The sequence below is a fragment of the Anguilla rostrata genome, chromosome 6 (genome assembly GCF_018555375.3).
Source record: "Anguilla rostrata isolate EN2019 chromosome 6, ASM1855537v3, whole genome shotgun sequence".
NCBI classification, from domain to species: domain Eukaryota; kingdom Metazoa; phylum Chordata; class Actinopteri; order Anguilliformes; family Anguillidae; genus Anguilla; species Anguilla rostrata.
In genome coordinates, this window is record NC_057938.1 from 31,233,602 (window position 1) to 31,260,074 (window position 26,473).

The 26,473-nt window shown below is 40.5% G+C and overlaps 1 protein-coding gene across 5 annotated transcripts in view; it reads left to right on the forward strand.

Annotated features, from left to right (window-relative positions):
- Positions 1–26,473, forward strand: part of kif13bb (kinesin family member 13Bb) — a 217,059-nt gene that overhangs the window by 167,555 nt on the left and 23,031 nt on the right. For all 5 annotated transcript variants that reach the window (XM_064341045.1, XM_064341047.1, XM_064341044.1 and 2 more), the window contains exons 24-31: positions 3,419–3,576; positions 7,485–7,617; positions 8,568–8,714; positions 9,193–9,222; positions 18,831–18,930; positions 19,187–19,313; positions 23,487–23,542; positions 23,889–24,013. In XM_064341045.1, the coding sequence (XP_064197115.1) occupies positions 3,419–3,576; positions 7,485–7,617; positions 8,568–8,714; positions 9,193–9,222; positions 18,831–18,930; positions 19,187–19,313; positions 23,487–23,542; positions 23,889–24,013 (876 nt within the window). The remainder of the gene's footprint in view (positions 1–3,418; positions 3,577–7,484; positions 7,618–8,567; positions 8,715–9,192; positions 9,223–18,830; positions 18,931–19,186; positions 19,314–23,486; positions 23,543–23,888; positions 24,014–26,473) is intronic.

Genomic DNA, 26,473 nt, shown 5'->3' on the forward strand with positions numbered 1-26,473 from the left:
ATCATGGTTTCATGGTTTGTGCATGTATGGCTGCCACAGGTACTGGTTCACTTGTCTTCATTGATGATGTATCCCAGGGGGGCTGCAGTATCTGCGGGTTTTTGTGATTCTATCAGCTGCCAATTAAGGCCTTGAGAACAAGGTGTGTGAATTCCTTAGCTAATCAATGACATAAATGAAACACTTGTTCCAAGGACTCCCCAAAAACCAGCGGACACTATTGCCCTCCAGGACTGGAGTTTGACACCTGTGACGTAACTGTTGATACCACAACCAGAATTAATTCTGAAGTGTGCAGAGGCATCTTACCTGATAAAGTTCAACCAAATGCCTCCAAACTCATTGGATAATGCTTCATCCTACAGCAAGACAATGATCCCAAACACACAGCTAAAGCAACAAAAGAGTTTTTCAAAACCAAAAACTGGAAAATTCTTGATTGGCTAAGTAAGTGACTACATTTTCATGCACAAAATATTCCGGTTTTTGCTCTTATTCCGAAAAATTCCGAAAGACAATATTCCTACTAAGCTGTTTACATGGCTAATGAAAATGAATATTCCACTAATATTCCTGTTTACATGCAGCCGTGCATACTCCCATTAACGTAATGACATACGTCCTACAGCTACAACCTTCTTGAAAAGGCGTTGGCGTTGCGATATTTGCGCATATCCAAAAACCTGTTGATATCCAAGTCTTTCATAATGTTTAAAAGTAGGTGTGTTTCTCCTTCCGACCAGAAATGTGGGCTTTTCTTTTGTGCATGCATCTCTACCCCAGCCTTGCAAACTGTTGGCTAGTTGGTTTATTTACAACGCACAGAGCTGACCGTAAACAGGCAAGAGGCCGTGTGTCGCAAACTGCAGTAAAAACCCCAATTGAGACGCATATTCCAAATGCGCTGTATACACGTCCAAAGAATGCTCCTAAAACCCGAATAATATCAGCATATCACACGTCTTAATCGGAAAATGCTACATTCGGAATAAGGCCTAATTCGGAATATCCAAACGGAATATGCTGTTTACATGACCCGTATCAAATTCGGAATATTGTCATATTCGGAATAATAGTGGAAAATTAGTGTGCGTGTAAACGTAGTCACTTTATGCAATATGAATTCAGTTGAACATGCATTTCATATGCTGATTACAACTTAAGGCCGCTAACCCCTGAAACAAGCAGGAGCTGAAGATGGCTGCAGTACAGCCCTTGCCAAGCATCACCAGAGAACATTCTCACGACCTGCTGATGTCTATTCTTCACACACTTCAAGCAGTCATGCTAAAGCCGGACACCCACCGCATGCGTAGCAACCGCGAGCGCACTACACACGTAACTGAAGCGTAGTTGAAGTACTGTTATTACAACGGCAGCGGGCGACGTCCTCTACACCAGATGTGAACGCGTCGCGAACCGGCGGCGAAGCTTGTGCGACACAAGCGAACTGACTTGACTTCTCCGATGTCTTCGTTCGCCATGCTTTCAAAAAGGGCTTGTTAATAAAAATCAGGGCTTTAAAAAATCAGACTATTTAGTGGTCTTGTCGATGAAAATGCACCTATTTTATAAATGAAGTTGTAAGCAAGCCTTTATTGCACTTGTACTTCAAAGCTTCCGGTGTTCATGGCGTTGTGGTGTTCATATCCCTTCAAGATGAAACTGTTACATCTTTTTGATGATTAGCTGATTTTACTAAATCTGCATGACAAGACGACACGGGAATTCCCAATGGTTGATTACGGATTATTTATTATTATTGTGATCATTACATATTCTTCATGAAATTGGCACGCTTGTTAACCAAGCAAATAAATGAATACAGTTTGAGATTGATTATTATGCAGGCTACGTTGCGATTTAAGCTTATGGTAATTCTTTAAAGCGTTTAACGAAATATTACCAAATTAACACTGAAAAAGGTCTCTCACCAAGTATTCACTTAACCCATAATCAACAGTTGTGAACAAACGTGAAATACACGATGTAATCCCACTGCAGACTGCGAAAGCTACTAGGAATATAGATCTTTAAGCAAGCCTTTGCGCGACACAAATGGAACCTGTGTAGACACACTACACGCCGTGCCGTGCTGCTTCACCGTGCTGCTTACGCGCCGCTTACGCTATGCGAACGGTGGGTGCCCGGCATAAGTATTAAGAGATAACATAAATATGTCCCTAAAATTATGGTGCCATGAAATGGGGGGGCTGTGTATAAAAAGTGTTGTAATTTCGGCAATGTGTAAAATTGCCCTTTAATAAAAGCTGAGAATTTGCACTTAAACCACATGTGAAAAATCTGAAATTGTGGAATTCAAGAAAAAATGTCTTTGTCCCAAACAATGTGGAGGTGACTGTATTTTGCTGCCTGTGTGAAAATGTGCATGCATATATGTATGTATGTATATATATGAATTTATAACAACCAAATACAGCACAACTCCTGACCATGGGGTGACATGGCTCAGGAGGTAAAAGGTAAGAGCAGTTGTCTGGCAGTCGGAGGGTTGCCGGTTCGATCCCCCGCCCTCGGCGTGTCGAAGTGTCCCTGAGCAAGACACCTAACCCCTAATTGCTCCCAACGAGCTGATTGGTACCTTGCATGGCAGCCTTTCACCGTTGGTGTGAGTGTGTGTGTGAATGGGTGAATGAGAGGCATCAATTGTAAAGCGCTATATAAATGCAGTCCATTTACCATTACCATGTCTGAAATCCTGGTTACATTAAGCACTATGCGAAGCAGCATTTTCTTTTCAGTAGAATGAAGAATGAAAACAAGAAAAGATAACTGAGTTGAAGACCATATTATAAAGCTAGATTTTCTTTCTTTAGTGACTAGCTTGCAAGTAACTAATGTTGGTCTCTCAAAGAATGGCTTCCAGGCTCAGTGGCTCCATTTGTATTTAGTAGGAGTCGCAACCTGTGATTGGTGTTATGGCCATCTGTAGACTGTAAGCACCTGCCCTGTTGTAGTTCATAGTAAAGCAGGTACCTGGAGCATGCGCTGTAGTCTGGGGCTTTTGCACTACAGGTAGAGAGTTAGCCGAGTGCTCATTTTAATTTGGAGTAAAGCTACTCTACTACAAACAAAAGAATAACCCAGGGTGGAATTCCTCTTCAATGCATCTGCAGGCAGAGCAGGGCAGTAGATCTCTTAAATTTCTCCTGGCATTAATTTGGCATTACTCATTGTGAAGTATATGTCATTCACGGGGTTTAGTTTTTTATAATTATTTTCAGTAGTTTTATCACTGCTCAGAGTAGTTTGATTGTCAGTTATCACATTTACCTGCATAATTAATGACCTGCATATTTCTGGGGTGTTATATACTTACACAGGTGTATGTTTACAATGGTTGCATTGTGCTTTGATTGTTGTGGAGCTGTTATATGATTTGTTTGCTGGTTCCCAGGAGCTTGCGGTGACTGTGTCGGAGGACTTCATCGAGTACCTGACAGAGGGTGCTGTGGCCATCGAAGTGTACGGACACAAGCAATCAGACCCACGGCGGAACCAGGCCTTGTGGGACCTGGGCATCATTCAGGCCAAAACACGCACTTTACGGGATAGGTATGGCCACCACTGAGGGTCCATATTTTAAATGCATGTATTTTAACTAGAAATGGGTTGTGCTCATTGGATTTTAAATGTGGTGGTGTGTAGATCTAAGGAATTCAGTAACTACATTCAGGAAAGTTCTACTCAACATTTATAGTTAAAGGTGCAGAATTGTATGTACGTTTTTAAAAAAGAAGAAATTATACACTTTCATTCATAATGGTTAAATTTCCTTCATATCCAAACGCATATCAGTAAATTATTATTTATAAACTATTATAAAATCTGGTCTCACTGACTGCCCCGGGCTTTGAATATAGCCACTCTAAATGTAATCTGGACAGCTCTCTGCAGGGAGGCCAATCGGGACAGCTCTCTGCCTTCAGCTTTGTCAGAGCCGAGATACCGCAGGGATGGTGCTATAGGTAGCTATTTAGGTAATTTCCTAGAAAACTAACCAAGAGTAGCAGAGAAAAATCTGCCAAAATTAGCAGTTTCACCTTTGACTACAATGGTGTATACTGATTAAAATACTAATAAAAGAAAGACTGGTGAGGAAAAGATTATGATCAAAAAGGAATTGATTCAAGCGAGAGACGACTGGAGTGAACAATGGTTCAGCTTTTTGATGAGCGCTCAGGGACCTTCAAAAGGGACCTTCAGTGCTTCAAAAAATTATGGTGAGCTTGTAGTATTTATGCTGGGCTGGTAATTATCTTGCTTGTTCTGTTTCTGTTGGAATTTATGGGCCAAAATGTTCAGCCGACTTAGCTAGAAAATGTTAGCTAGTTAGCTGCTCTGTTTTGCCCACTGTAATAGCTATGCTGTACATTAGATGCACAGTTCACCTAACAGTTCCAGCTGCATTTAGTAATGTTTTGCCTGTATGTAGTCTGGGTCTCATACAAAAGCAAAAACACCAGTGTCTACATTTATTGATTTTTGTTAGTCAATAGCTGTAAATAAAAACTATAGCTGTGTTCATAGTTCACGTTCATTATGATGACATTATGCATTTTCCACCTGTGAATGAGGCATGATGTGCTTCACTCTCCCTAATTTACTTTTCAGTGCTCTTGTCCTCTTTACATTACTCAGATGACAAATGGCACATGCATGTGTTTTGAGGGCGGGGTTTTGGAGGGAGAGCTAAGTGGAGGGGAGAGAAGGGTTTTTTTCAAAATCTAGCTCTCTCTCACTCTAAACTACGTTTAAGATGAGGCAGAAAGATTCAAATGTTGCGACATATTGCCTTCATCGGGAAAATGGTGCTTTGATTTCTGGAATGTAATGTAAGTCTTGTACTCAAAACATATCTGTTTGTATCTGCTCAATTTCATTACGACCCCACCTTCTTCCCACCCCTCCACCTTTCACTTTGAAAAATGATTGGATAGACTTCCAATAATTTATTTAATTGTAATTAAAACCAAATGAGTCTATTTTGAGGAAAGTCATGTCTAAGATTATTTTTTAAGTAAGTTATCTATTTGTTATTGTAGGTAGAAATTGAGAAAAAAGGGTCATACTTTGTTTTTGTTATTCAATAAATGTGTATATATTAACGGAAGGTTTTTTTTTTTTGGCTGGACCGCAACAGCGGGGCCAGCCCTACAAACGTGAATGTCTGTGACTGAGTGAGTGACTGAGTGATGAAGTTACACCATTGGTCGGCCGGATCACGTGTGTCATGACTACCAAATAAATAACAGCGTGAGTACAGCATTTTCTCCTCAGACAGAGTGACAAACAGGGCAGAGGATAGGATTACTTACCGGAGAACAAGAAAAAAGGTAGATTTAACTAGCTAATGTTAAGTTAGATAGATTTTACAGTTTAAATAAACATTCGCAATGTATTCTCTATTGATGTTCATGGCCAACTAATTCTTATTAATATTAATAATATATCGTGAAATAATGTTCCATCTAACGTTACCTAGGTAACGTAAACAGATTTGCAACTATATATGAAATAGGCAAAATATCACTAATAAGCTGTACCTAGTGATGTAGGAAATAATATCCTTGTTATCCTCCAGTGGTTATTTTTTCAGTACTTTCACGATTATTTTCAGTGCCGGCAAATAAGTCAGAGGTGGCCCAGCGCTAGCTTTTGGTTGCTAAGGGGACCTTTATGGACCACCCCATGTAAATGAATGGAACTTGACATCAGTTTGTTAGCATACTGTATAAGTGTCCTGTCTTGCATATTTGAGGTTAATATGAGAAAGGGTGGTCGCTATTGGCACGTCCAGGAATCCGTACATATTCACAGTTGTAACCCAAGTCGCAGGATGCAAAATAGCCATTAGGAAAGCAGTTTGAAATTATGAAGCAACGACTGCGCCATTGGGTTTAGTGGGTCATGATGAGATAATTCCGAGCATGTTGCTTGTCTTAAAGTTGATATAGTAAATAAGGCTGTATTAATATAACTAAATATATATGTATGAAGTTGGTTTTTCACATTTTGACAGTTTATTATGTGCATTTTTACAGGACTTACATTTTAATAGGTAACGATGTCCAGTTCTCTCTATTAAATTACGAAGTAAATACACTAGCGGTTCAGGTGATCGACACACGTCCCGCCCCTCAGGTGGTCAATAATGTGCTCTCGCTCTAACGTTACTTTTGCTAGAGAGGGACTCAAGGTTCTTAGCTATGCCCCAAAGTTTTGAAGGGAAAGAAATGCCTTCTAGTTCTAAAATATGTAACGTTAGTGGTGGCTACTACAATATTTTAATGTTCTTACTGGTTGTGTGATCAACTATTTGTGATGTGAGAGAATTATCTAATGTTACTCATTCTCAAATGTAACCTTATTAGACAAGTACACAGGCAGGAGTAGTGGAGGCGAGTGGAGCAGGAGAGGAGAGTGAGGCAGGAGAGAGGGCAGAAAGAGATGAGTGGAGAGGAGAGTGGAGGGGGATAGGAGAGAGGAGAGAAAAGGAAGACTAAGCACAGGCTATCAGGCTGGGACCCTAAATGGGTAGACAAGACAAGGTTCCACCCATGGCTCTCAGCCAGGCTGCAAACTTTGCCACTGAGGCAAATATACAGTGCCCTCTGTAAGTAGTGGGTCAAAGAGGCATTATGTATGAATAAATAGATGTTAATAAATATGTTCTAATGTTTGTTTTGCAGTCAAGTGTCATTTTATTTAATATTTTTAAATGACCTATTGATATTCACTCCGATGCCGGCGGCACGTGCGCACCAACCAAGCACAACAAAACCCTTTCCCCTGCTGCTGAAAAAAATCCTAGAGGAAACACTGTTAGGTCCAGCCATATACTAGGTTTTAATCTGGTCTTTTTTAAACTAAAGGTGGCCTGATGCTTTTGGCCTGTATATATATATAACACCTTGTGTTGTATAATATAAACATCCTCATTCTCATAGTTCACATAATGCATCGTATAAATTGGAGCAGTTTTACTGATGGTCCACAATTGGTATGTCTGACACTAGTGCACTTGTACGTTGGTTCCCTTGTTATAAGATAAAGGCCAATCATTTTATGTCTGTTCATGTGGTGCATTTCCATTGATGTGATGAGAACAAAATTTATAGTTGCTTAGATTGTGATCCTTTGGACGTGGAAGTAGTTGCAGTTTTTGTGTTGTGCTGCCACACCAGATTATTGGGTTGCCCAGGCATTGGGTTGGGTGGCTGATGAGTGGGTTCCATTTTAAAGACCGTATGTACTGGGCAGCCAGCCACTCAAAGGGTGGGTAAATGCAGCAGGGTGACTGTGGATAACACGTTAACTACAGTAGAGTATGATTGTGCGTACTTTATTAAAATCCATTGTTTGTTACTGTGTCTGAACTGCAGTGTGGAATAATGCGTGCAGTGTCCTCTGCTGCCCCCTTGCTGGTTAAGCGGAGTGTAACAGTGGCGGTCTGTCCACAGGTGGAGCGAGGTAACCCGGAAGCTGGAGTTGTGGGTCCAGATTCTGGAGCTTAATGAGGTTGGGGAGTTTATCCCTGTGGAGGTGATCCCTGCTAGGGATGTCCGAACTGGGGGAATCTTCCAGCTCAGACAGGTGAGCAGGCTGTGTGTGAAAGTGAATACTTGAATGTCACTTGCTGATTTTTGTGAGATTCTGTACATTTGTTCATAGTGGAGGATTGTAAGACAGGGAGAAAAGGGGGAGTGTGGTACAGAATCGCTGAAAATTAGGAATGAGCATGAGTACTCGACGATTTGAGTGCTTGACAGACAGGGAATGCTCAAGCACTGTACGGGGGTCAGTTACTTGAAAAAATTTGTATCAATTAACATGTTTATTTTTTAATTTTACATGGCAGCTTTAGCAAAGTTTGTTTCAGAAATCCTTGCTCCATAATCTGTAACTATTTCCACAGGTGTTTTGACTTTAAAGTGGCAGAACTTCTTTGCTGCTGTCTGTGTGGTTCTAAGCAACCTTGTGTGTTCACTTTTTGAAAATGATGTAAAAATGTTTAAAGTTAAGTCAAAATTGTGTATCACATTAATACTTCACATAAGGATTTTTTTAGTCTACAATACATTCATTAAAGGTTTAATATTTTAATTATTTTATATTGATTTGCAGACATTTTTGGTTGCTTTGTCTGTTGCTACTATAAAAACCTATATACTGTAAAAACATTGCTTAACACCACCTCACAGTGTTGAATATGCCTAATACACCCTAATATACATTATTAAGGCTGGGTGTTTTGTCAGAGAAAATAGCCTATTGGCTGAAGTCACGGAGCAGTCACAGTAAAATAGTTGAAAACCATGGAAAACTGAATAAGCAGCAGTGTTTAAAAAAAAAAAATTCATTAAATTAATAGATCTCTGAAATGCACAACTGCGGCAACAGTAACAAGTGTGTGTAGTTTTAAAGAATTAGGTTGTCCCCAATAATGTCTTATGAAAACTGCGGAACACCAGGCCTTCTGTAACACTGAAAACATTGCTCTCTTGATCTCTCTTTCTCTCGCTCTCACTCTCTCTCTCTCTCAGGGCCAGTCCAGGAGGGTGCAAGTGGAGGTGTGTTCTGTCCATGACTCGGGAACAATGCCCCTTATCGTCGAGTCAGTGCTTTCTGTCTCCATCGGCAACGTAGCAATCCGGCAGGCACATTTGTCCAAAGGAAGCGAATCCCAGCAGGTGGGCGGGACTGTGCTCTTTGCTCTGCTAACACATTCTGCTTCACAACAGATGGCTTTTTTCAAGATTCCCTCAATCCACAAAATCCATTAGATTTTTTTCATTCTGTAAAGGGTGCAGATATACTGCTGTCCTCAATCGTCTCAGAATTTCCCAAATCTAAAGGGCAGAGCGTACTGTTTTCTTTTACTAGAAGACATACACTATATGATCAAAAGTATCTGGTCACCCCTTGGCCTGGGGCCACTGTTGTTCTTTCCTATGGGCATCTGTGAAAGTTGCAGTAATAATATTTGAAAATAATATATGCTATTTAACTTTAAAATTAGATTTAAATATTTCAAAATTATAAATAGGAGAAAAGGTGATAAAAATATTCACTTGTATTTCTCTCATTTTATTGTTTTTATAATCAGAACTTATTCTGCAATGAATGAGTCACCCAAACTCATATTGATCTGTATCTTTTTTGTCAAAGGGAGGTGATGATGACATGGACAGCTACCAGGTGAGTAGTCTTCCTGTAGTAATTACTAATCTCATTAAACACATGTTTTCAACGTACAAAAATGCCAAGTTACTCTCACTTACAAAGCACTGTCTGTAAGTCATTCATTCAAACTGGCTAAATCTAGGCCTGCCATTAAAAGTATTGATTTCAAAATGATGCCAAGTTACTGTACTACAAACAATATTGGCTGTCTTGCCTCTCAAATTAAATAAGCTGTATTCCAAAGCAATGCTACCCAATTTTTCCTCTATTGTTTCAAGTCACTTGGCCCTGTGTTTTTTAATCTTACTATTATACAATGTCATTCAAACTTTGTGTCACATCAAAGTGTCACATACCTCTAATTGCTTCATGCAACACATTTAAATTCTCACGGATTTGACGACCATCCAACGAGCCTTGATTTACAAAATTATCAGCAAGCTCGTAGAATTACAGCTCCCTAGGTCGCAACTTGTGTACCCTTCTGTCCTGCTTCGTTGTCTGTTATTTCATCGACATGCACTTTTAGTGTTTGTAAGGTTTATAAGGCATTTTGTTAGGCTTATCTGCAGGTAGGAGTCCTCTTCGCTGTTTTGCTTAGCTAGATCAGTCACTTTACGTGAGAATTGGAAGTAGTTGAACCAGAACACTTAATAGTGGAGAATAGGAGCTGACGTTTATCTCCCAGCAATCTTTGCATATTATAAAATAACAATAGTAAGAGAGAAATGAGGACAAATGATGAAATTGAGTCGTTGAAACAATATCTTTTTAGCAGAATGAGCATGTAGGTGAAGTTTGACATGATTACAAACTATAGTGCTAAGAAAATAAATTGACCATGGGCGAGATGAGTTTCCTTATCGAATGGTATATAAAACAGACGGTATTAGTAATGTTTCGCTATAGTAGTTGGTGAAATAAGGCGTGATATTGAGTAGGAGACCTGTAGTACAAATGTACTTTTCTCATGTTTATTACTAATAGTTATAATTATGATTGAGTCATGATTTTAAATGTAATGTTTTAATGGGGAGTTGCAGACCGTACATACGTAGTCATTGTTTGTATGTGGGTAGATAGAGAACAGGGCGAGTAACATGAATGTAGAAATGTGGCGTTTGCTGATAAGAACGTTTTCTACAGTAGCCAAGTGAAGAAATATAGTTGGTAGAAATGGCACAGTGGTCAGCTGGTGTAACTTTTTAAGAAAATGAATACATTTGCCATCATAAAATGCATATGGCTGGCCGTGAGTGACTTTTGGTAAAGCAAATATGAGTGTAAGAAAACGTTAGTGTAAAATATGAAAAGATCTGCCTGAGAGCAAGGCGGGATTCAATTGTTCAACCTGTGCGCACTCCAGTCAGTAAGTTTGGCAGTGCGCCACCATGACATACAGTGGTCACTGGTTTCAGATGACGCGTTTGCCTCTGCAGCGGCAGTTCTACCGGCCAAAAGGAAATGGATGCGGGGTTCTGACAGTAGAGGGCAGCAGAATGTAATATTTCCTCATAAGGACAGCTTCCACGATTCTGCATTGTACTTGACGTCACGCCACGTTGCATTTCGGGGTGATTCGCAATCTTAAAATGAGCTTAGCTCTGTGATTTTAAGATAACATTAGTACTTGGGAGAAATGAAGCCCTAATACCAGCTGATATTGGGCTGGTATCAGCATAGAAGCCATTCAAAAATTTTTTATGGATCTGGTAACTCTCTTTTAAAAAAAAAAAAAATATTACGACAGTTTGCAACATAAAACTCATAAGACCCTAACAGGGACGTCAAACCCGTTTTGGCGATTTTTCAGCAAACAAACAGTTTATTTTTCACAATTTCATAAATGCTACTCTAATAGCAACATATACCTAACTTATCAGAAAATAAAAGCTGTTTTAACATAACATAACATAACGTAAGACGAGAACAGGCCATTCAGCCCAACACTGCTCGTCTATTCCTACCACTAAACTGTACTTAATGCTTAGTTTACCTAAAAGCTAGATAGTATCTAACACTGTATCAAGCCGGGCCTTGAATAACCCCAGTGTTTCTGCCTCCACTACATGTCCAAGCAAGCTATTCCACACATTGAATTGGTGTTTTCTTTAATACGAACTGAAGTCAGTTGGGTAATTTTATTTTAATTTTTTATTTTTTTATTATAATAAAAACCAAACATAATACCATAAACTTTAAAATCGAGAGCTAGTTCAGTTTATGTAATTGTATGTTTAGTATCAGTCAGCAACACAAATAACCAATTGATTCTCGTTTTTCGATTTATGTTTTAAAATGAATATCGAATTTCTTGCTTTTTAATTTCTGTTCCTGAAACGGAAAACGATTTACCAAAAAGTACACAGATCCTTTCTCCCCAATGATGGTTAGGCTATTACTTGCCGAGGGAAGTAGCTAATTTTTTAACATCGTATTAAAGGAAACAACTATTTTCTTATGTTCTGGAAAGTCAGCGATTTATGTTATTATTTGATTATACTGTAGCATTTATGCTATTATGGATTAAAAATAAACTCTTATAAAACTAAAATTCTTTATACCACACTGCAGACATGATCTTGGTGAAGCCTACGTAATGACCATGACCGATAGATTTCTTTGATGACAGACTGTCCGAATTACGCCTCTGATTACTCATTTGCGAAACAGAAGGAACCTGCCGGGTGAACAGAGATTTCACTTGCTTTCTTACAAATCTTCGAGCACATAGAACATAAAAAAATGTTTCTATTGGTTTTTAAACAAATATGTGGCCGTTAAACATTTAAAAGGCTGTGTTTTTATTAGTTCTGTTACAGTGGGCTCCAGAATTATTGGCACCCTTAATAAAAATGAAGAAAAAATGCTGCATATAATAAATTACTGATTATTATCTATATGTTATGTTCAAACATATGGGAAAACTATATAGTTTTATTTCAATACATTTACTCTCATGCTTCAATGTTTTTTTATTAAGTAATCTATTTTTTTCTGAAAACCATAATTATTGGCACCTCTAACAATTATTGTAAGTAAAATCAAACAAAATGAAATTGGCAATACAATTTTACTTAATTTAGTTCATCTCAGTCTAATGGAACTATATTGTGTCATTCCATCACTTCCAGTTTCACTAGAGAATAAAAATGAGGTTACAAGCATACGAAATCCCTTTGTCATCCATCAGCATGGGAAAAGCCAAATAACTGTAAATTCAGAAGAGACCAATGGTAATTTACTGTCACAAGTCTGGTAATGGGTACAAACAAGACATAAATGGCTAAACATACCACTTTGCACTGTAAGGGAAATAATAAAAAGGTGTAAAACATATGGAATGGTTGCAAATTTGGCAGGAAGAGGAAGCAAGTGCATGGTGTCCCCACGGACAGTGAGGAAGATGGTGAGGGAGGCCATTAATAACCCAAGGATCACTGTTTAAGAATTGCAGAGATTGGTTTGTTTCTTGTGGTCAACAAGTCTAAAAAAAACATAAAATGGCACCTCCATACCAACTAACTCTTTGGAAGGGTGGCACAAAGATAGGCCTTACTGAGCACAATAAGCAAAGCCAAGTATCTGGAGCTTGCCAGACCTCATTGGAATTATGACTGGAAGAGAGTGCTATTGTCAGATGAGACCAAAATTGAACGTTTTGGCCATACACACCATCGACATGTTTGGTGGCAAAAGAGGAATGCACACAGGAGAAGCACCTCATACCTACGGTCAAATATGGAGGTGGTTCATTTATATTTTGGAGATGTTTTGCTGGCAGTGGTCCCGGGGTACCGTTTTTTGATCAATGGCACAATGAATTCAACAAAGTATCAGGAAATTCTGGCAGAAAATTTGGTTGTCTCTGCTAGGACTTGGTCATAGGTAGATTGTCCAGCAGGACAATGACTCCAAGCATACATCAAAATCTAAACAGAAATGCTAAAGTGAAATCAACATCCATGTTTTCCAACGGCCATCTCAGTCTCCAGACTTAAATTCCATCAAAAACCTGTGGTCTGAACTGAAGAGGGGGGGTCCATAAGCGCAAACCCAAAGATATCAATGATTCTGAAAAGTTCTACATGGAGCAATGGCCAAAAATCCCTCCAAATGTGTTCTCAAACCTTATCACAAATTATTATTATTATTAGTAATTACATTTATATAGCACTTTTCCAGATGCTCAAAGTGCTTTACAGTGAAGGGGAACTCACCTCACCCACCACCAATGTGTAGCACCCACCTGGGTGATGCACGGCAGCCATTTTGCGCCAGAACGCTCACCACACATTAGCGAAGGTGGAGAGGGAGAGAACATTTATTTAGCCAATTAAATCTGGGGATGATTTTTAGTGGCAAGTTTGCGAGAGCCAGATCTGGGATTTGGCCAGGACACCGGGGAACCCCCTACTCTTAGCGATAAGTGTCATGGGATCTTTAATGACCACAGAGAGTCAGGACGTCGGTTTAACGTCTCATCCGAAAGACGGAAATTATAGGAAAAGATTCATGGCTGTCATCTTTGCCAGTGGTGTTTTCACAAAGTATTAAACCAGGGGTGCCAATAATTGTGGAACATGTTTTTTGGGGAAATATTTTTTTAATTTAAAAAATGTAAGACTTTGGTTGATCAAGCACGCTAGTTTACACTGTTTACATGTTGGAAAATAAAGCTTATGTCAATAACTGTATTACTTTTTAGTTTAGCATTTTTTGTTCATATTTATCAAGGGTGCCAATAATTCTGGGAGCCCGCTGTACTTCCCACAACAAGTTCATGCATATTATAAAACAATAGTCTATGTTGCAAAACTATTTTCTTGAAGTACACAGCTGGATCAATTCCAACAGTTGGATTTCTGAAATATAGCATTTTGTTATATAAGCAATAAGGGAGGTATTACCCTTTAAAAATCACTACACACATGAAAACATTTTCTTTGACCACTGCCCAGTGGCAGAGCTTGGATATTAGGACATGCGCGTATTGGAACATCACACTTTGTTACAGAAATCTAACTCAGGCTATGACCACAGCAATCGCGCAGCAAGGCTATATCAGAAACAAGTCAGGCTATGGTGAAAATGCAGACTTCATAGTTAATACTTGTTTGTGATAGTTAATACTTGCCAGCTAGCCTACTAATTAAAACGTTCGTCGTTTTTTGCGGAGTTAGGTGAACGTATGGGTGTTAAACAAACAAACTCAATAATATAGGCTAAGTCTGACAGGATGACTTTAAATTTTAGGGCAGTTTGTCTCCCTTTGTCTGCCTGACAATAGCCAGGTGTTGATGCGGAATGCGGATGTGCGAATGTGTCTTTCTCTCTGGCAGGCTATTTAGCAACTGAACAATCAAACATTATCAGTGGAATAAACTATATTCACACTGTAGGCTACTGTAAAATGCTACGACGATAAATTTGCTTGACGATAATGATAATGATATTGAAACAGCAACACCAGACCACAGATAGTGGGATGAAATTTACTCCAATGAAATTACAAAGGCTACATTCCAGTTAGGCCACCTCGCTATTCCACAACTGGGCGCAACACTTTTTTCAGATGATCAATGTATCTGTTGCAGAGCTCTGTGGTCAGCTTGTCAGTCCAAAATGTCTTGATAGCCGATATTAGTTCTGCTTTAGTCGTGGGTTTGGCTTCATACGTCTTAAAATCTTTACTTTTGTAACTTTATGGGGAACTATGGGGAAGTGTAAGTCTAACAATATGTGGTTAGAGAAAAGCACGTTTAGCGCTTGGTTGAAACCAGTGGAGGGGAACGTTCTTGAGCCCGCTGCACCTTATGCAAGAAAACAGTTAAACTAGGAACATTGGGGGTAAAGGCTTTAGAATCGCATGGTCAGTCAGAGAAACACAAGACCCAAGTGAAAAACCAACAACAAACGCCTGCCGTCTCTTCCGTGTTCGCCCCTGCTTCAGGAGCATCAAGTGTGTCCAATGTAGCGATATATAGGTTTTTACACAAATATGTGGTCGTTATGTAGGTTTTTACGCACATATGTGGTCGTTTAACATTTAAAAGGCTGTGTATAAACTGTCAAACTCTGTTTTTTGAAAAATCTGTTTGACCTCCCTAGGGGTATGCATCATCTCACACTGGCAGCAGGTTGGGAATTGAGAATCAAGAAGACGCGTCTCCTTTTCACCGTAATTAAAAAATAAAAATAAACAACACCCATTTGTAAAACTAAAATGCTTTATACCACACTGCAGACACGATCTTGGACAGACTGTCCGATTTACTCCTCTAATTACTCACTTGCCGGGTGAACGGAGATTCCACTTGCTTTCTTACAAATCTTCAAGCAAATAGAACATTAAAAATCTGCTTATAATAAGTGTGCTTATAAATATGTGTGATAAATACTGTTTCTTTTCCATGAATCATTTGGTACAGGACTGAATTGTAAAAAGTTATTTACTGTGTTACATTTATGGTGCGTTACATTGATACAAACTCTACCCTATATCCTAAGTGAAACTAACATGGATGGCTTTAGACTGTGCTCAAAATTATCTGGCTATTATTAAGTTTCACAGAGTGACCACCAGTGTTGGGGAGTAGTGAACTACATGTAATTAAACTAGTATTTTAACTACATTTTACAGTAGCTTGCTGGTAGTTCAACTACATTCATATTTGCATAGTGATTCAAGTAGTTAAATTACTTTTTTGCCTTTTTTGTGTAGTTAACTACTGAAATTACAAACTATTTTGGGCTATAAAAGGAAAGGAATGATTTTTTATTTTAATTTTACCATTGTAGTCAACTGTAATTGAACCCCCTTTGACCAGCCCCACCCCCATTTCTTTCATCCTGACCACTGTGAAGGCATGCCCAGGCAATGCATTCGTCAGGCAGCCACCACCACACACTTGACCTTTGTGTAGTGCATGTGCAAAAGGGTGGGCGTTGCTCAGTGCTTACACAGCGACAGCGTCATCATGGATAAACCAAATCTCAGCCTGAGGAAGAATCACCATGGCCATACTTAAGCAAATACATGACACTGACTAGCTCCACCGACAAAACCTACGTTTTTACTTGTGAGCTATGCAAGCCGAGAGTAAATACACTCTCTACTGCAAAGACGTCAAACACAAATCTCAGAACACATATAAAGGTGTATTATTGACTTTGCTAGCCAATTTAGCAAAGATTAGATAAGTTAGCCACATTGTAGTGTTACATACAGGCAAGTGATTTAATTCAGTGAACGTTAGTGTTAGTCTAATTAAATAAAGTCTGTAGTGTTAGTTCGTCTGACAACAATTATGTTCTTTCAAAAACGAACATGTTGCTAACCAGCTAATGTCAGGTTTGCTGACAAAGCTAACATTAGCTAACGTTAGTTGACCTAGTCATTCTATTCTCATAATGTGTTTTGCAACCCATACAATATGGCGCAATGCATGGGACCGGTCTTTCATGATAATCACCTATTTGATTACAATCACCAGTGTTTGCTGACCAAGGTGTCTGCAATCGATCCAATACTATGAATAGCTGGTCATTCATACGAAGGTCTGGCTAGGCTGAGGTTGGCTTGCTGTTCTTTTGCCACCTAAGGTTAATATTGTAACAGCATACAATTTTATTTAAAGTTGATATCGTGATACAGAGGGTAATTCTGTGGACCATTATAAATGTCATGCTATTCTATATTAGAAGTTACCTGGCTAACTGAGTAATCCTGCTTGGTGCAATACCCCCATCTGGACTCTAGTTTCTGGAAGGCAGGTGTCTGACTGATGGACATTGTATACAAAACCAAAGCTGACATTCCTTGCACTTTCCCATGAATAGTGGGGTATTTTATATTTTTGGTTTATGTACGACCTGTGAACAAGTGGGCACTTTTCGCAATAAACTCAATTGAGTGGCATTTTTTGCTGGCATGTGACTTTTTTGTATTATATTTTGTTATAATTTCGTATCACATGTACATTGTCAATTTGATCTTTTTTTTTTAACGAAGTAGTTTGAACTACTTTTTCTGAGTAGCTTTAGTTAACCAAACTAGATTTCTCCCTAGGGTAGCTTAGCTGTAGTTCAACTTCTTCCAGTGTGAAGTAGTTGGTAGCTTGCAAAGCTATGCTTTCAAAGTAGCTTCCCCAACACTGGTGACCACGAAGTTCGTTGAATAACCGTTTATAGACGTAAATGTCACTCAAATACACACAAAAATGTTATGGGTAACAAGCATGTCCCTATTTTCAGCTTATCTTTAAAATGTATTTTCCTCTCTTTTCCTGTTAAAATAAGAGTGGCTATACCACTGTTCTACTTTTCTCCTGAGTGCCACAGTTGAAGTGTTAACTGCCAGATATGGATTTGAGTGCTTACATTTGCCACCTGGTGGTGGTTTTGCGAACAAAAGTAGTTCCTGTAGAAATACAAAGAAAATGTATGCAAATCTGCTGCTGCCGGGAAGATCTCTCGCAAAAGAAGCGTCATCTGAAGCCAGTGACCACTGTAACTGTTCAATGCGTGAATTTTCTTGGTGAAACATGTCCGTGGTTTTAAGAAGAACAGTAAGCACCGCTGAGCTCCGGTTGAATCCATATGGCCTGGCGATATTGTAGCCGACTAACTGAACGTGCAGATGGTATATGTTAATGCAGTGTATGCGTTCGGTGAACGCCTGGTAGATGTGGTGCAAAAGCAATTGTTGAGAAGTAATAGACCATTTTTAGTGAGCAACAATGCAAGTAAAATAAACTTGCTTCCAGCAGTGCTTGAACCTGCGACTTCCTGATCCATAGACTGTGACATTAACTACTGAGCCACAGACAGACTAGCTGTTGAAACTAGGAAATTTCTTGGGTTATAATAGAAGTGTAAGAAAATGTTAGTGTGAAATATGAAAAGATCTGCCATAGGGCGAGGCGGTAGTCAATCCCTCGACCTCACACTCTCCAGTTCGTAACTTTGGCAGTGCGCCACCATGATATAGCTGTTTAATACGTGAGTTGTCTTGGTCAAATGTATCTGTGGTTTTAAAGAAGAAGCTAGACCAGTATGCACTGTGGAGCTCCTGTTGAATCCATATGGCCTGGCAATATTGTAGCCGGTTAACTGGACCCGTACATCATAATGCAGTGTATACGTTCAGTGAATGCCGGGTAGATGTGGTGCAAAAGCAATAATTGTGAAGTAATAGACAATTATTAGTGAGGGAAAAAGCAGGTTAAAATGACCAATGGGGAGACATATTCTTTGTGGGCTAGGAGCATTTGTGGCAGGAAAAAGGAGGAGAAAACGCAAAATCCCTTTAGTTTGTGGCTTTATTGTGTGGACATGTGAAGTTGTTTATTAATTCTGTCTGTTGAAATTGGGTCCGAATGTACAGAAATTTATGTTTTTATGTGCCAAACTCTCGGTGCTGTATAGGTATCGGGCATGCCCTGCCAAGGTGTAGCTTAGCCGGATGGCATACCTGCCATCCCAATATGGTTCAAATGCAAATATCCGAAGTGCCTTTAAATTTTTCATACATTTGCAGTGCTGGTAGTGGTCAGGTGCATGAGTTGTACTGTGGTTGGGGTAGAGAATATAACTGACAGTTGGTCATTCCCAATGGGTAGGAACGAGATCTGGAGCGTCTTCGGCGGCAGTGGCTAATGGCTTTGACCAAGAGACAAGAATACCTGGACCAGCACCTGCAGAAGGTGGTCAGCAAGCCAGGTGAGGGAGGGGCCAGAGGCCATCATGTGACTTCATCCGCCTGGAACCTGCCGCAACACCTATGGCACTATCATCAAATAATTAAAAAATACATTTAAAGCATTGCTTTAGTTTTCCCAGTCTTAACATGAATTGTAACATTGTAGTTTTTCAAATTGCATAGTCATTTTTTGTATAGATTGTTCGAAGACATTGTTTAAAGAAAAGTCCTGCTTACGAAAATGAATAAATATGATGAAAGCTGCTATTTACTCAGACAAGTCTGAGGATGACATGGAACGTGAATCCCAGTTGCTGGAGTGGCGTCTGACACTGACAGAGGAACGCAACGCTGTAATGGTGCCATCTGCCGGCAGTGGCATTCCTGGTGCCCCTGCAGAGTGGTGAGTTATCATTCCAGGTGTGTGCTTCTGTGTGTGTGTTTGTGGGTGTACATAAGAACATTAGAATATATTCACCTCATCTAGGTGTGTGAGTATGGCATGCTTTATAGTTTAATATAGATGTTATCTCTATGGATTGGTATTATGTTTCTAGATTGCCATAAGTTAACTTGCATTTAGTGCTTCAAAGATGTTGCACATATACATCGCTGGTCTGGGAATGCGTTTAGCCAGATCTGGCACCGTTGCTTTTATAACTCTTAAGTTAATTGCTCAAAATTAACTTTTTTTTTTACTTAGCAGCAATTGTGCCCCACCTCAAAAAGTTAGGAGCACTAGCAAAAATCTATGAGCACCCACCAAAATTTAAGGAACTACAGCTATTATTTATCGAACAATGAATGGACAGTAGTGTACTGTATGTCCGTTGAAAATTACAGTTACACAAGTGGCACATGGGATCCTCTTTCAAGTACACTTCAATTGAAGTCATGAATAAGTTTGGTTGATAAGCAGTAGGCTTCTGAGTATCTCCTTCCAGGCCTATATGGAATATACCATTTATTAGAAAAATAATTTCAGGAGCTGCTTGAGAATCAAAATGGCAGCATGAGCTAAGAGCTATGTTCTACCTCAGAAATTAGTTTGTTTTTTTTACCAACACTCAACTGAATTTCAGAATTCACTCTAGTTTAGGTTTTTTTTAAAAGTCGTGAAACGGTTCTGTGTAAAAAGGAAGAAAAATACATTTAGTATGGCAAGAAGACTGCCCTGAGGCTGAGGATGAAATACAAACTGGAGCACAGCCACATGACAGAGACATGATCATTACTCTTGCTGAGATAATGTCAGAGTTGAGATCTCAACATTCTGAGATAATAAGTCAGCTTGATGGCATTGATGTTCAACTGGAGAGTGTGACCACTGAGGAGTCAGCGGTGTGAAAGAGGCATTAGCCAGAACAAACAATATGCTGGAGAACCAAAATAGCATATGGAAAAAGCAGAATGGAGAATTTTGGCATTAGAACATACCCTACAAGTTTCTCATAAATTGCTACATCGACCTGAAAAACTGAATAAAACTGAAATCTAAGACTAACTAGAAAATAGTGGGAGAATGAAAAACCTGGTTTTACTAGACCTCCTGGAAAAATCAGAAAAAGCTGCCCAGTTGGCTCAAGCTCTGCCTAGATCACCGCACTGGAGCTGGACCAAGCGCACCATTCCTTACGACCAAATCCACAACCGGGAAAACCTCCAAGACCAGTGCTGATCTGCTTTTTGCAGTTCAGAGATAAGGAGCTGATATTACAGTTGCAACGAAAACACCAACAATAATGCAGGGTTAAACTTACCTTTCGCCAATATTTGTCTGCAGAGGTTTGTTGAAAGCACAAGGAGTTTGACCAGGTGTTCAAACTATTTTCCGAATGGGGCATGTATCCTCATTGGCTTCGTGTTCTTTATCAAAGGCGGAAGCTTTTGCAAAGCAGTTGGAATAAGCCGTATTTACATGTCTTTTTGAGTGACTCGAGTGGAAGGAAGGTGATGTTTGTCCTTCCCCTACGCTTGGATTGTCACACATTTACAAGTTACTAGGACTCTTGCGGAGCTCTTTAGTTTTGACTCCACTTTTTGTCTTTTTCTACCCGAAGTGGTTCTCCCTGACCAGTTAGCCGGCTCACAGGTACATTAGTTTATGTCTGTTTTTACTTCCAGCGTAAATGTGTGACTGAACAAGGGACAATACCATATGAAAAGATGAGAGGGGGTATTTAAGTTGGTATTGATATTCCTTGACTTTTGTTCACCATATTGTTTTCGATTCACTCCCCCAGGTATTTTCACTGCTGTGACAAATTATTGGACGATACCTGGACTGAAAATGGGGGAAGGGGGCTATGTCAGATAGTTGTGAACCCGCTTTTGTTTCTTTATTTTGTGGTCTCGTTTGCTAGATTTTTATTTGAGAATAAAAGGTGTGCAGATTTATATGGAATAATATGCCTATATTTAATGGAACCAACTAATGTATGTGACAGTAAATCCCCCCCCACTTGGAATTAGCTGGGGGGGGAGGAGCATTTAGCCTCCTAATTATTTGGGAGCACTGAGGATACTGAGCTCCAGGTTGCCAGCACCCTTGCTGTTTTCCTTTTATATAAAAGGATGTCGATGAACTTCACTGTTTATTGGTGCAGGGTTCTTGCGCTGGTCTAAAAAGTCTGGAAAAGTATGGAATTATGGATGACTGATTTCCAGGCCTGGAAAAGTATGGAAAATGTGGTGAAAGTATGGGAAAACTATGAAAGTTTTGCTCTTAGTAATATATATACACTGGCTAGAAACCCCGTAATATAAAATAGACCGTATAAAGCTATAAAAAATAATCAAACACTAAAGTGCTGTACAAAATATTGCACCAAGGGAATTGACATTGCCAAAATGGGAGACAGAGATAGGCAGCGGTAATCAGCCTTGTGCAGGGCAAAAACATGCAAGTATGGTTGCTGTTGCTCTGAGATCACCACCGTTGTCTTCATTTTTTTCAAGTAAGATCTGCTTTACCGTCCAGGTAATTGGCAGTGCTTCAGAGCTCATTTATTTACAAAATAAGTGAGAACTCTGGCTATATGTTTCCCCTATGACCACTTAAGAGTGTATCGCTAGCTTTTGTGTGATATTACTGGCTTCAGGGTGTATTTGCTATTTATAGTATAGCTAGCTAGTTAACTAGATACAGTAAGGCCAACTAGCTCATTGACAGTGTAAACTAGCTAGCTAGTTAATATTAGCTTTATGTTAGGAAGCATCGCATGGAGCAGAATCATCAATGCTGTTCTCAATATGGCTGATAGCCTTGTTCCCATTTGGGTGCTATTAATCCGATTGAGGCATTCAGCCTCAGGTAAATAATCACTTCAGCTGCCGTGATTTAGTTATATTGATGTCAAAAACAACAATGGGGAAATCTTATAGAAAACTGACAGTGACTGTCTTACCAAAGGGTAAACACTACAATTAATTGGCTCTGGTAATATTAAGTTATTTATTATATTCACTTAACTGGCTAGCCATACTAATGGTTGAAAATTTAATTAAATGTGAATTGATATGAAAGAACATATTGAAATGATTATATATACAAAAATTAAATGATTTGTAACAAATAGAAATGACAATACAAACAATTTGTAGTAACGTTTCATTTCATTCTGTATTCATTAATTCACCCAAGCTTTTATTTATTGAAATGGATAATTAAACACAAAAAGTCAAAATTCCAACAGAAATGCACATGTCTTATAAAACGACAAGAAATAGGTCTTTGTGGGGAGCTGTCTGGAAAAAGTATGGAATTTAGATTTGTGAAAAGGGCAAAAACCCTGTTGGTTTACATTAAGGTAAAGGTAATCCTTCCACTATGAGGCAGTTATCATGTCAGCTATGAAGATAAGCTCATAGAATATTAAAGGCCTATCAAAAGGAAAAAATATTTATCTCTTCTCAAAAAAGATAGTGGATATTGTTTTTCTACAAGAAACATATCAATCTGATAATGAACATGCAAAACTAAAAAGAGATTGGGTAGGTCAGGTTCTGATTAGCCTCATTAGCCTTGAGGAAAAAAAACTGAGTTGGCTGACGTTAGTTAGGTTTAGGGGATGCTAGCTCGCTTGTCAGCATTCAGTGAAAGAACCACCAGTTTTAGCATAGAGGTAAGAAAATTGACATTTGGTTGGTTAGAATGGTTATTTGGAAAATAAACAGTAGTTTGTCTGATTGCGATTGGTTCCTTGTAGTATTTTAAAAATAATACAAGGGAAAATAATACAAAGTTGCACCAGGACAGGAGTTGTTTGTGGTCACACAAGTTCTACCAATGTAATTCCAGGTCGCACAGTTTAAATTTGGGTCGCATATGCGATCAAAATGGTCACACTTTTGAGCCCTGCTGCATAAGCTCTGGGTGTAGTATGTGCTGAATGAAAGAATTAATGTAATGTGACGTGTATTTGCATGTATCAGGCACCATGCCTCATACAGCCTTATGTTCTTTGGGATTACTTGTTGTTATACTTGTTGTTTATGTAGATGAATGGAGTTTGTGTTTGATGGCTATGGACTTGAACACCCTTCATAAGCTTATAAGTTTGCTCTATATCTACAGGGTCCCTGTTCCTGGAATGGAGACACACATCCCCGTCCTCTTTCTGGACCTCAGTGGTAGGTTCCGACTGCACTCCATCTTGGCAGTGAGTAAGCGATTTACAGTTAGCCCATGACCTGAAATGTGAACGTTGGTCACACACAACAGTGCTCTTCCAAGGTCAGGTCATGTAACTCCTATCCTCCGAAGACCCTGGGCTCCACTGAGCAGACGCTTCCTGTGGCCTGATTGGCAGGCTGTAATTGGCCAAAGCTTCACTAAGGGACCCTAGGTGCAATGCAGTAACGAGACACCCCACAAATGCAGTTCCAAATTGGGGGGATAAATTTAGGTTTGGACTTGGCCAAAAAATAATGTTAGTTTGAACCCGTCCAAAATTATGCATCTCATTTCCATTTCCAGCAGATGACTTTAACTCCCAGGACAACCTGGACTCCCCCAGGCCTGGTGGCTGGGACGGCTCCCTGAGTGGGGAGGATGAGGACGAATTCTTCGACCTGCAGATCGTCAAGCACCATGATGGAGAGGTGAGGAGGGCCAGCAAGTGTTCTGGGCTGTGGCTGTGTAGCCTTGCTTGTCCAGGCTTTTGTGGAAAATAGTGCAATTCAGAGTAGCAGACCCACTCACTTTTTGGGACCTAACCAAAATTTTTTAACCACTTTCATGAACTCACTGAGTGTGGGTCTGTGATAAAGGCTGCGAATTAAGCCAGCAATTCAAACATAAACTTTGTGACCCAGGGAAGTGGTGGAGTAGTGCGGGGGATGTGCATGTAAATTACATAACGCCATATGCCGATCGCCCTCCAAGAACGACCATGTTTAAATTGGGCCTGTGCCTGACATTGCCTTAGGAAAGTATTCAGACCCCTTCTCTTTTTCCACATTTTGTTACATTACAGCCTTATTATAAAATGGATTAAATTCATTTTTATTCTCAATCAATCTACACACAATAATCATAATGATAAAGTGAAAACAGGTTTTTAGAAATTTTAGCAAATTTATTAAAAATAAATAACTGAGATATTGGGATGGCAGGTATGCCGTCCAGCCAAGTTACACCTTGTCGGGGTATGCCCCATACCTATACAGCACCGAGAGTTTGGCACTTGTCATGGTTCCCCACAGAAATAACCACAACAGCACCGAATCTCAGTCCTTAGAAACATTCATTTCTGTACATTCTGACCGCATTTCAACAGACAGAATTCATAGACAACCTCACACGTGCAGTAAAACCCCAAACTAAAGGATTTAGCATTTTCTTCTTGTACTACTTCTTGTTCTTCTTCTTGTTTGTCTTGTGCTTCTTCTTCTTCTTCTCCTTCTCCTCCCTCCCCCTCCAGCCCACAAAGAATATGTTTCCCCATTGGTAATTTTACGTACACCAGCCAATCCTTCACCAACACCAGCCAGTCAGAATGTCACTGTGGCAAACACGCCTGCCACAGGCCACCGAAGTGGCTTTCCTTGGGGCCCTCCAGCACAGAGACACAGGGAGATGATGTTAAAACAGTCCACATTTATTCCACGAGGGTTTGGCAAGATGGTATAGCCAAATGAGCAGATGTTAAACCCTGTCATGACAGAGAGCTCCCTGGTGTGGGTGGGGATGGCAGATTTAACCTGTACGCAGTGATTACCTCACTACGCACAGGTGCAGCCACTCCTGTTCCTGGGTCCAATTAGCCTGGCCAATTATCTAATTCTTCACCAATTATCCAATTGGCCAGGTCTAATTAGCTTGACCCAGGGCAGGTGTGGCTGCTTAAACCAGCCATCCCCACACCACATACCCCCAACGCCAAACTGAGGCCAGGGAGAATCACTGGCCGAAGCCTACCCCCCCCCACCCCCGCACTCCCAACAAAGCAACAGACAAATAAAAATAAAAACTCTAAACACGCTAAAAAAAAAAAAGTCAGGGTGGGTGGCCCCGGAACAGTCCAGTACATGCTGTGCCCCTCCTTCTGACGACAAGGCAGCCCTTCTTCCTCCTCCCTCCCGGAGCACGGGAAGTCCTGGGCTGCTCTGCTGGCTGGTGGGGGCGTCACCGGCTTGGGCTGTTCCAGGGGCTGTGGTGGGGTGGCTGGGCTGGTGGGCTGGTGGACTGGCCGTGTGGTGCTGGGGACCAGGAACCCTCGTGGCTGTGGTGGCCGCCAGTCGGCTCTGCTGGCAGGCGGCTGCAGGCTTATCCCTCATGGGCTCCGGGCAAACCAACCAGGCCAAAACAAAGAACTAAAAACAACCAAAACGGACGAGAAAGGAAGCAAAACGGCGCGGCCACCGCTCGTGCGCCGCCCGTGGCTGACCCGCCTTCCCGGCCAAGTCCAGCTCACGGCGCGACCACCTCTCGTGCACCGCCCGTCGCTGACCTGCCTCCTCGGCCAGGTGCAGCTCCTCAGCGTCCCAGCTGAGGATTGCCTCCTTCCCCTCCCTGGTCATCTTCCGCTCCCCATTTTTGGCCCGGAGGATCCGCCCGAAGCCCTGTCGGGAACACCTCAGCCGCCCCTCCTCCAGTGTGCTTCCTGGCTGGCCCTCCTGTGCCTCTTTGCTGTGCTGGAGGAGCCCCACGTTGGGCGCCACTGTGGCAAACACGCCTGCCACAGGCCACCGAAGTGGCTTTCCTTGGGGCCCTCCAGCACAGAGACACAGGGAGATGATGTTAAAACAGTCCACATTTATTCCACGAGGGTTTGGCAAGATGTTACAGCCAAGTGAGCAGATCTCAAACACTGTCATGACAGAGAAGCTCCTGATGTGGGTGGGGATGGCAGATTTAACCTGTGCGCAGTGATTACCTCACTACGCACAGGTGCAGCCACTCCTGTTCCTGGGTCCAATTAGCCTGGCCAATTATCTAATTATTAACCAATTATCCAATTGGCCAGGTCTAATTAGCTTGACCCAGGGCAGGTGTGGCTGCTTAAACCAGCCATCCCCACACCACAGTCACATACCCAAGAAAATTGCCCAAGAATTTCC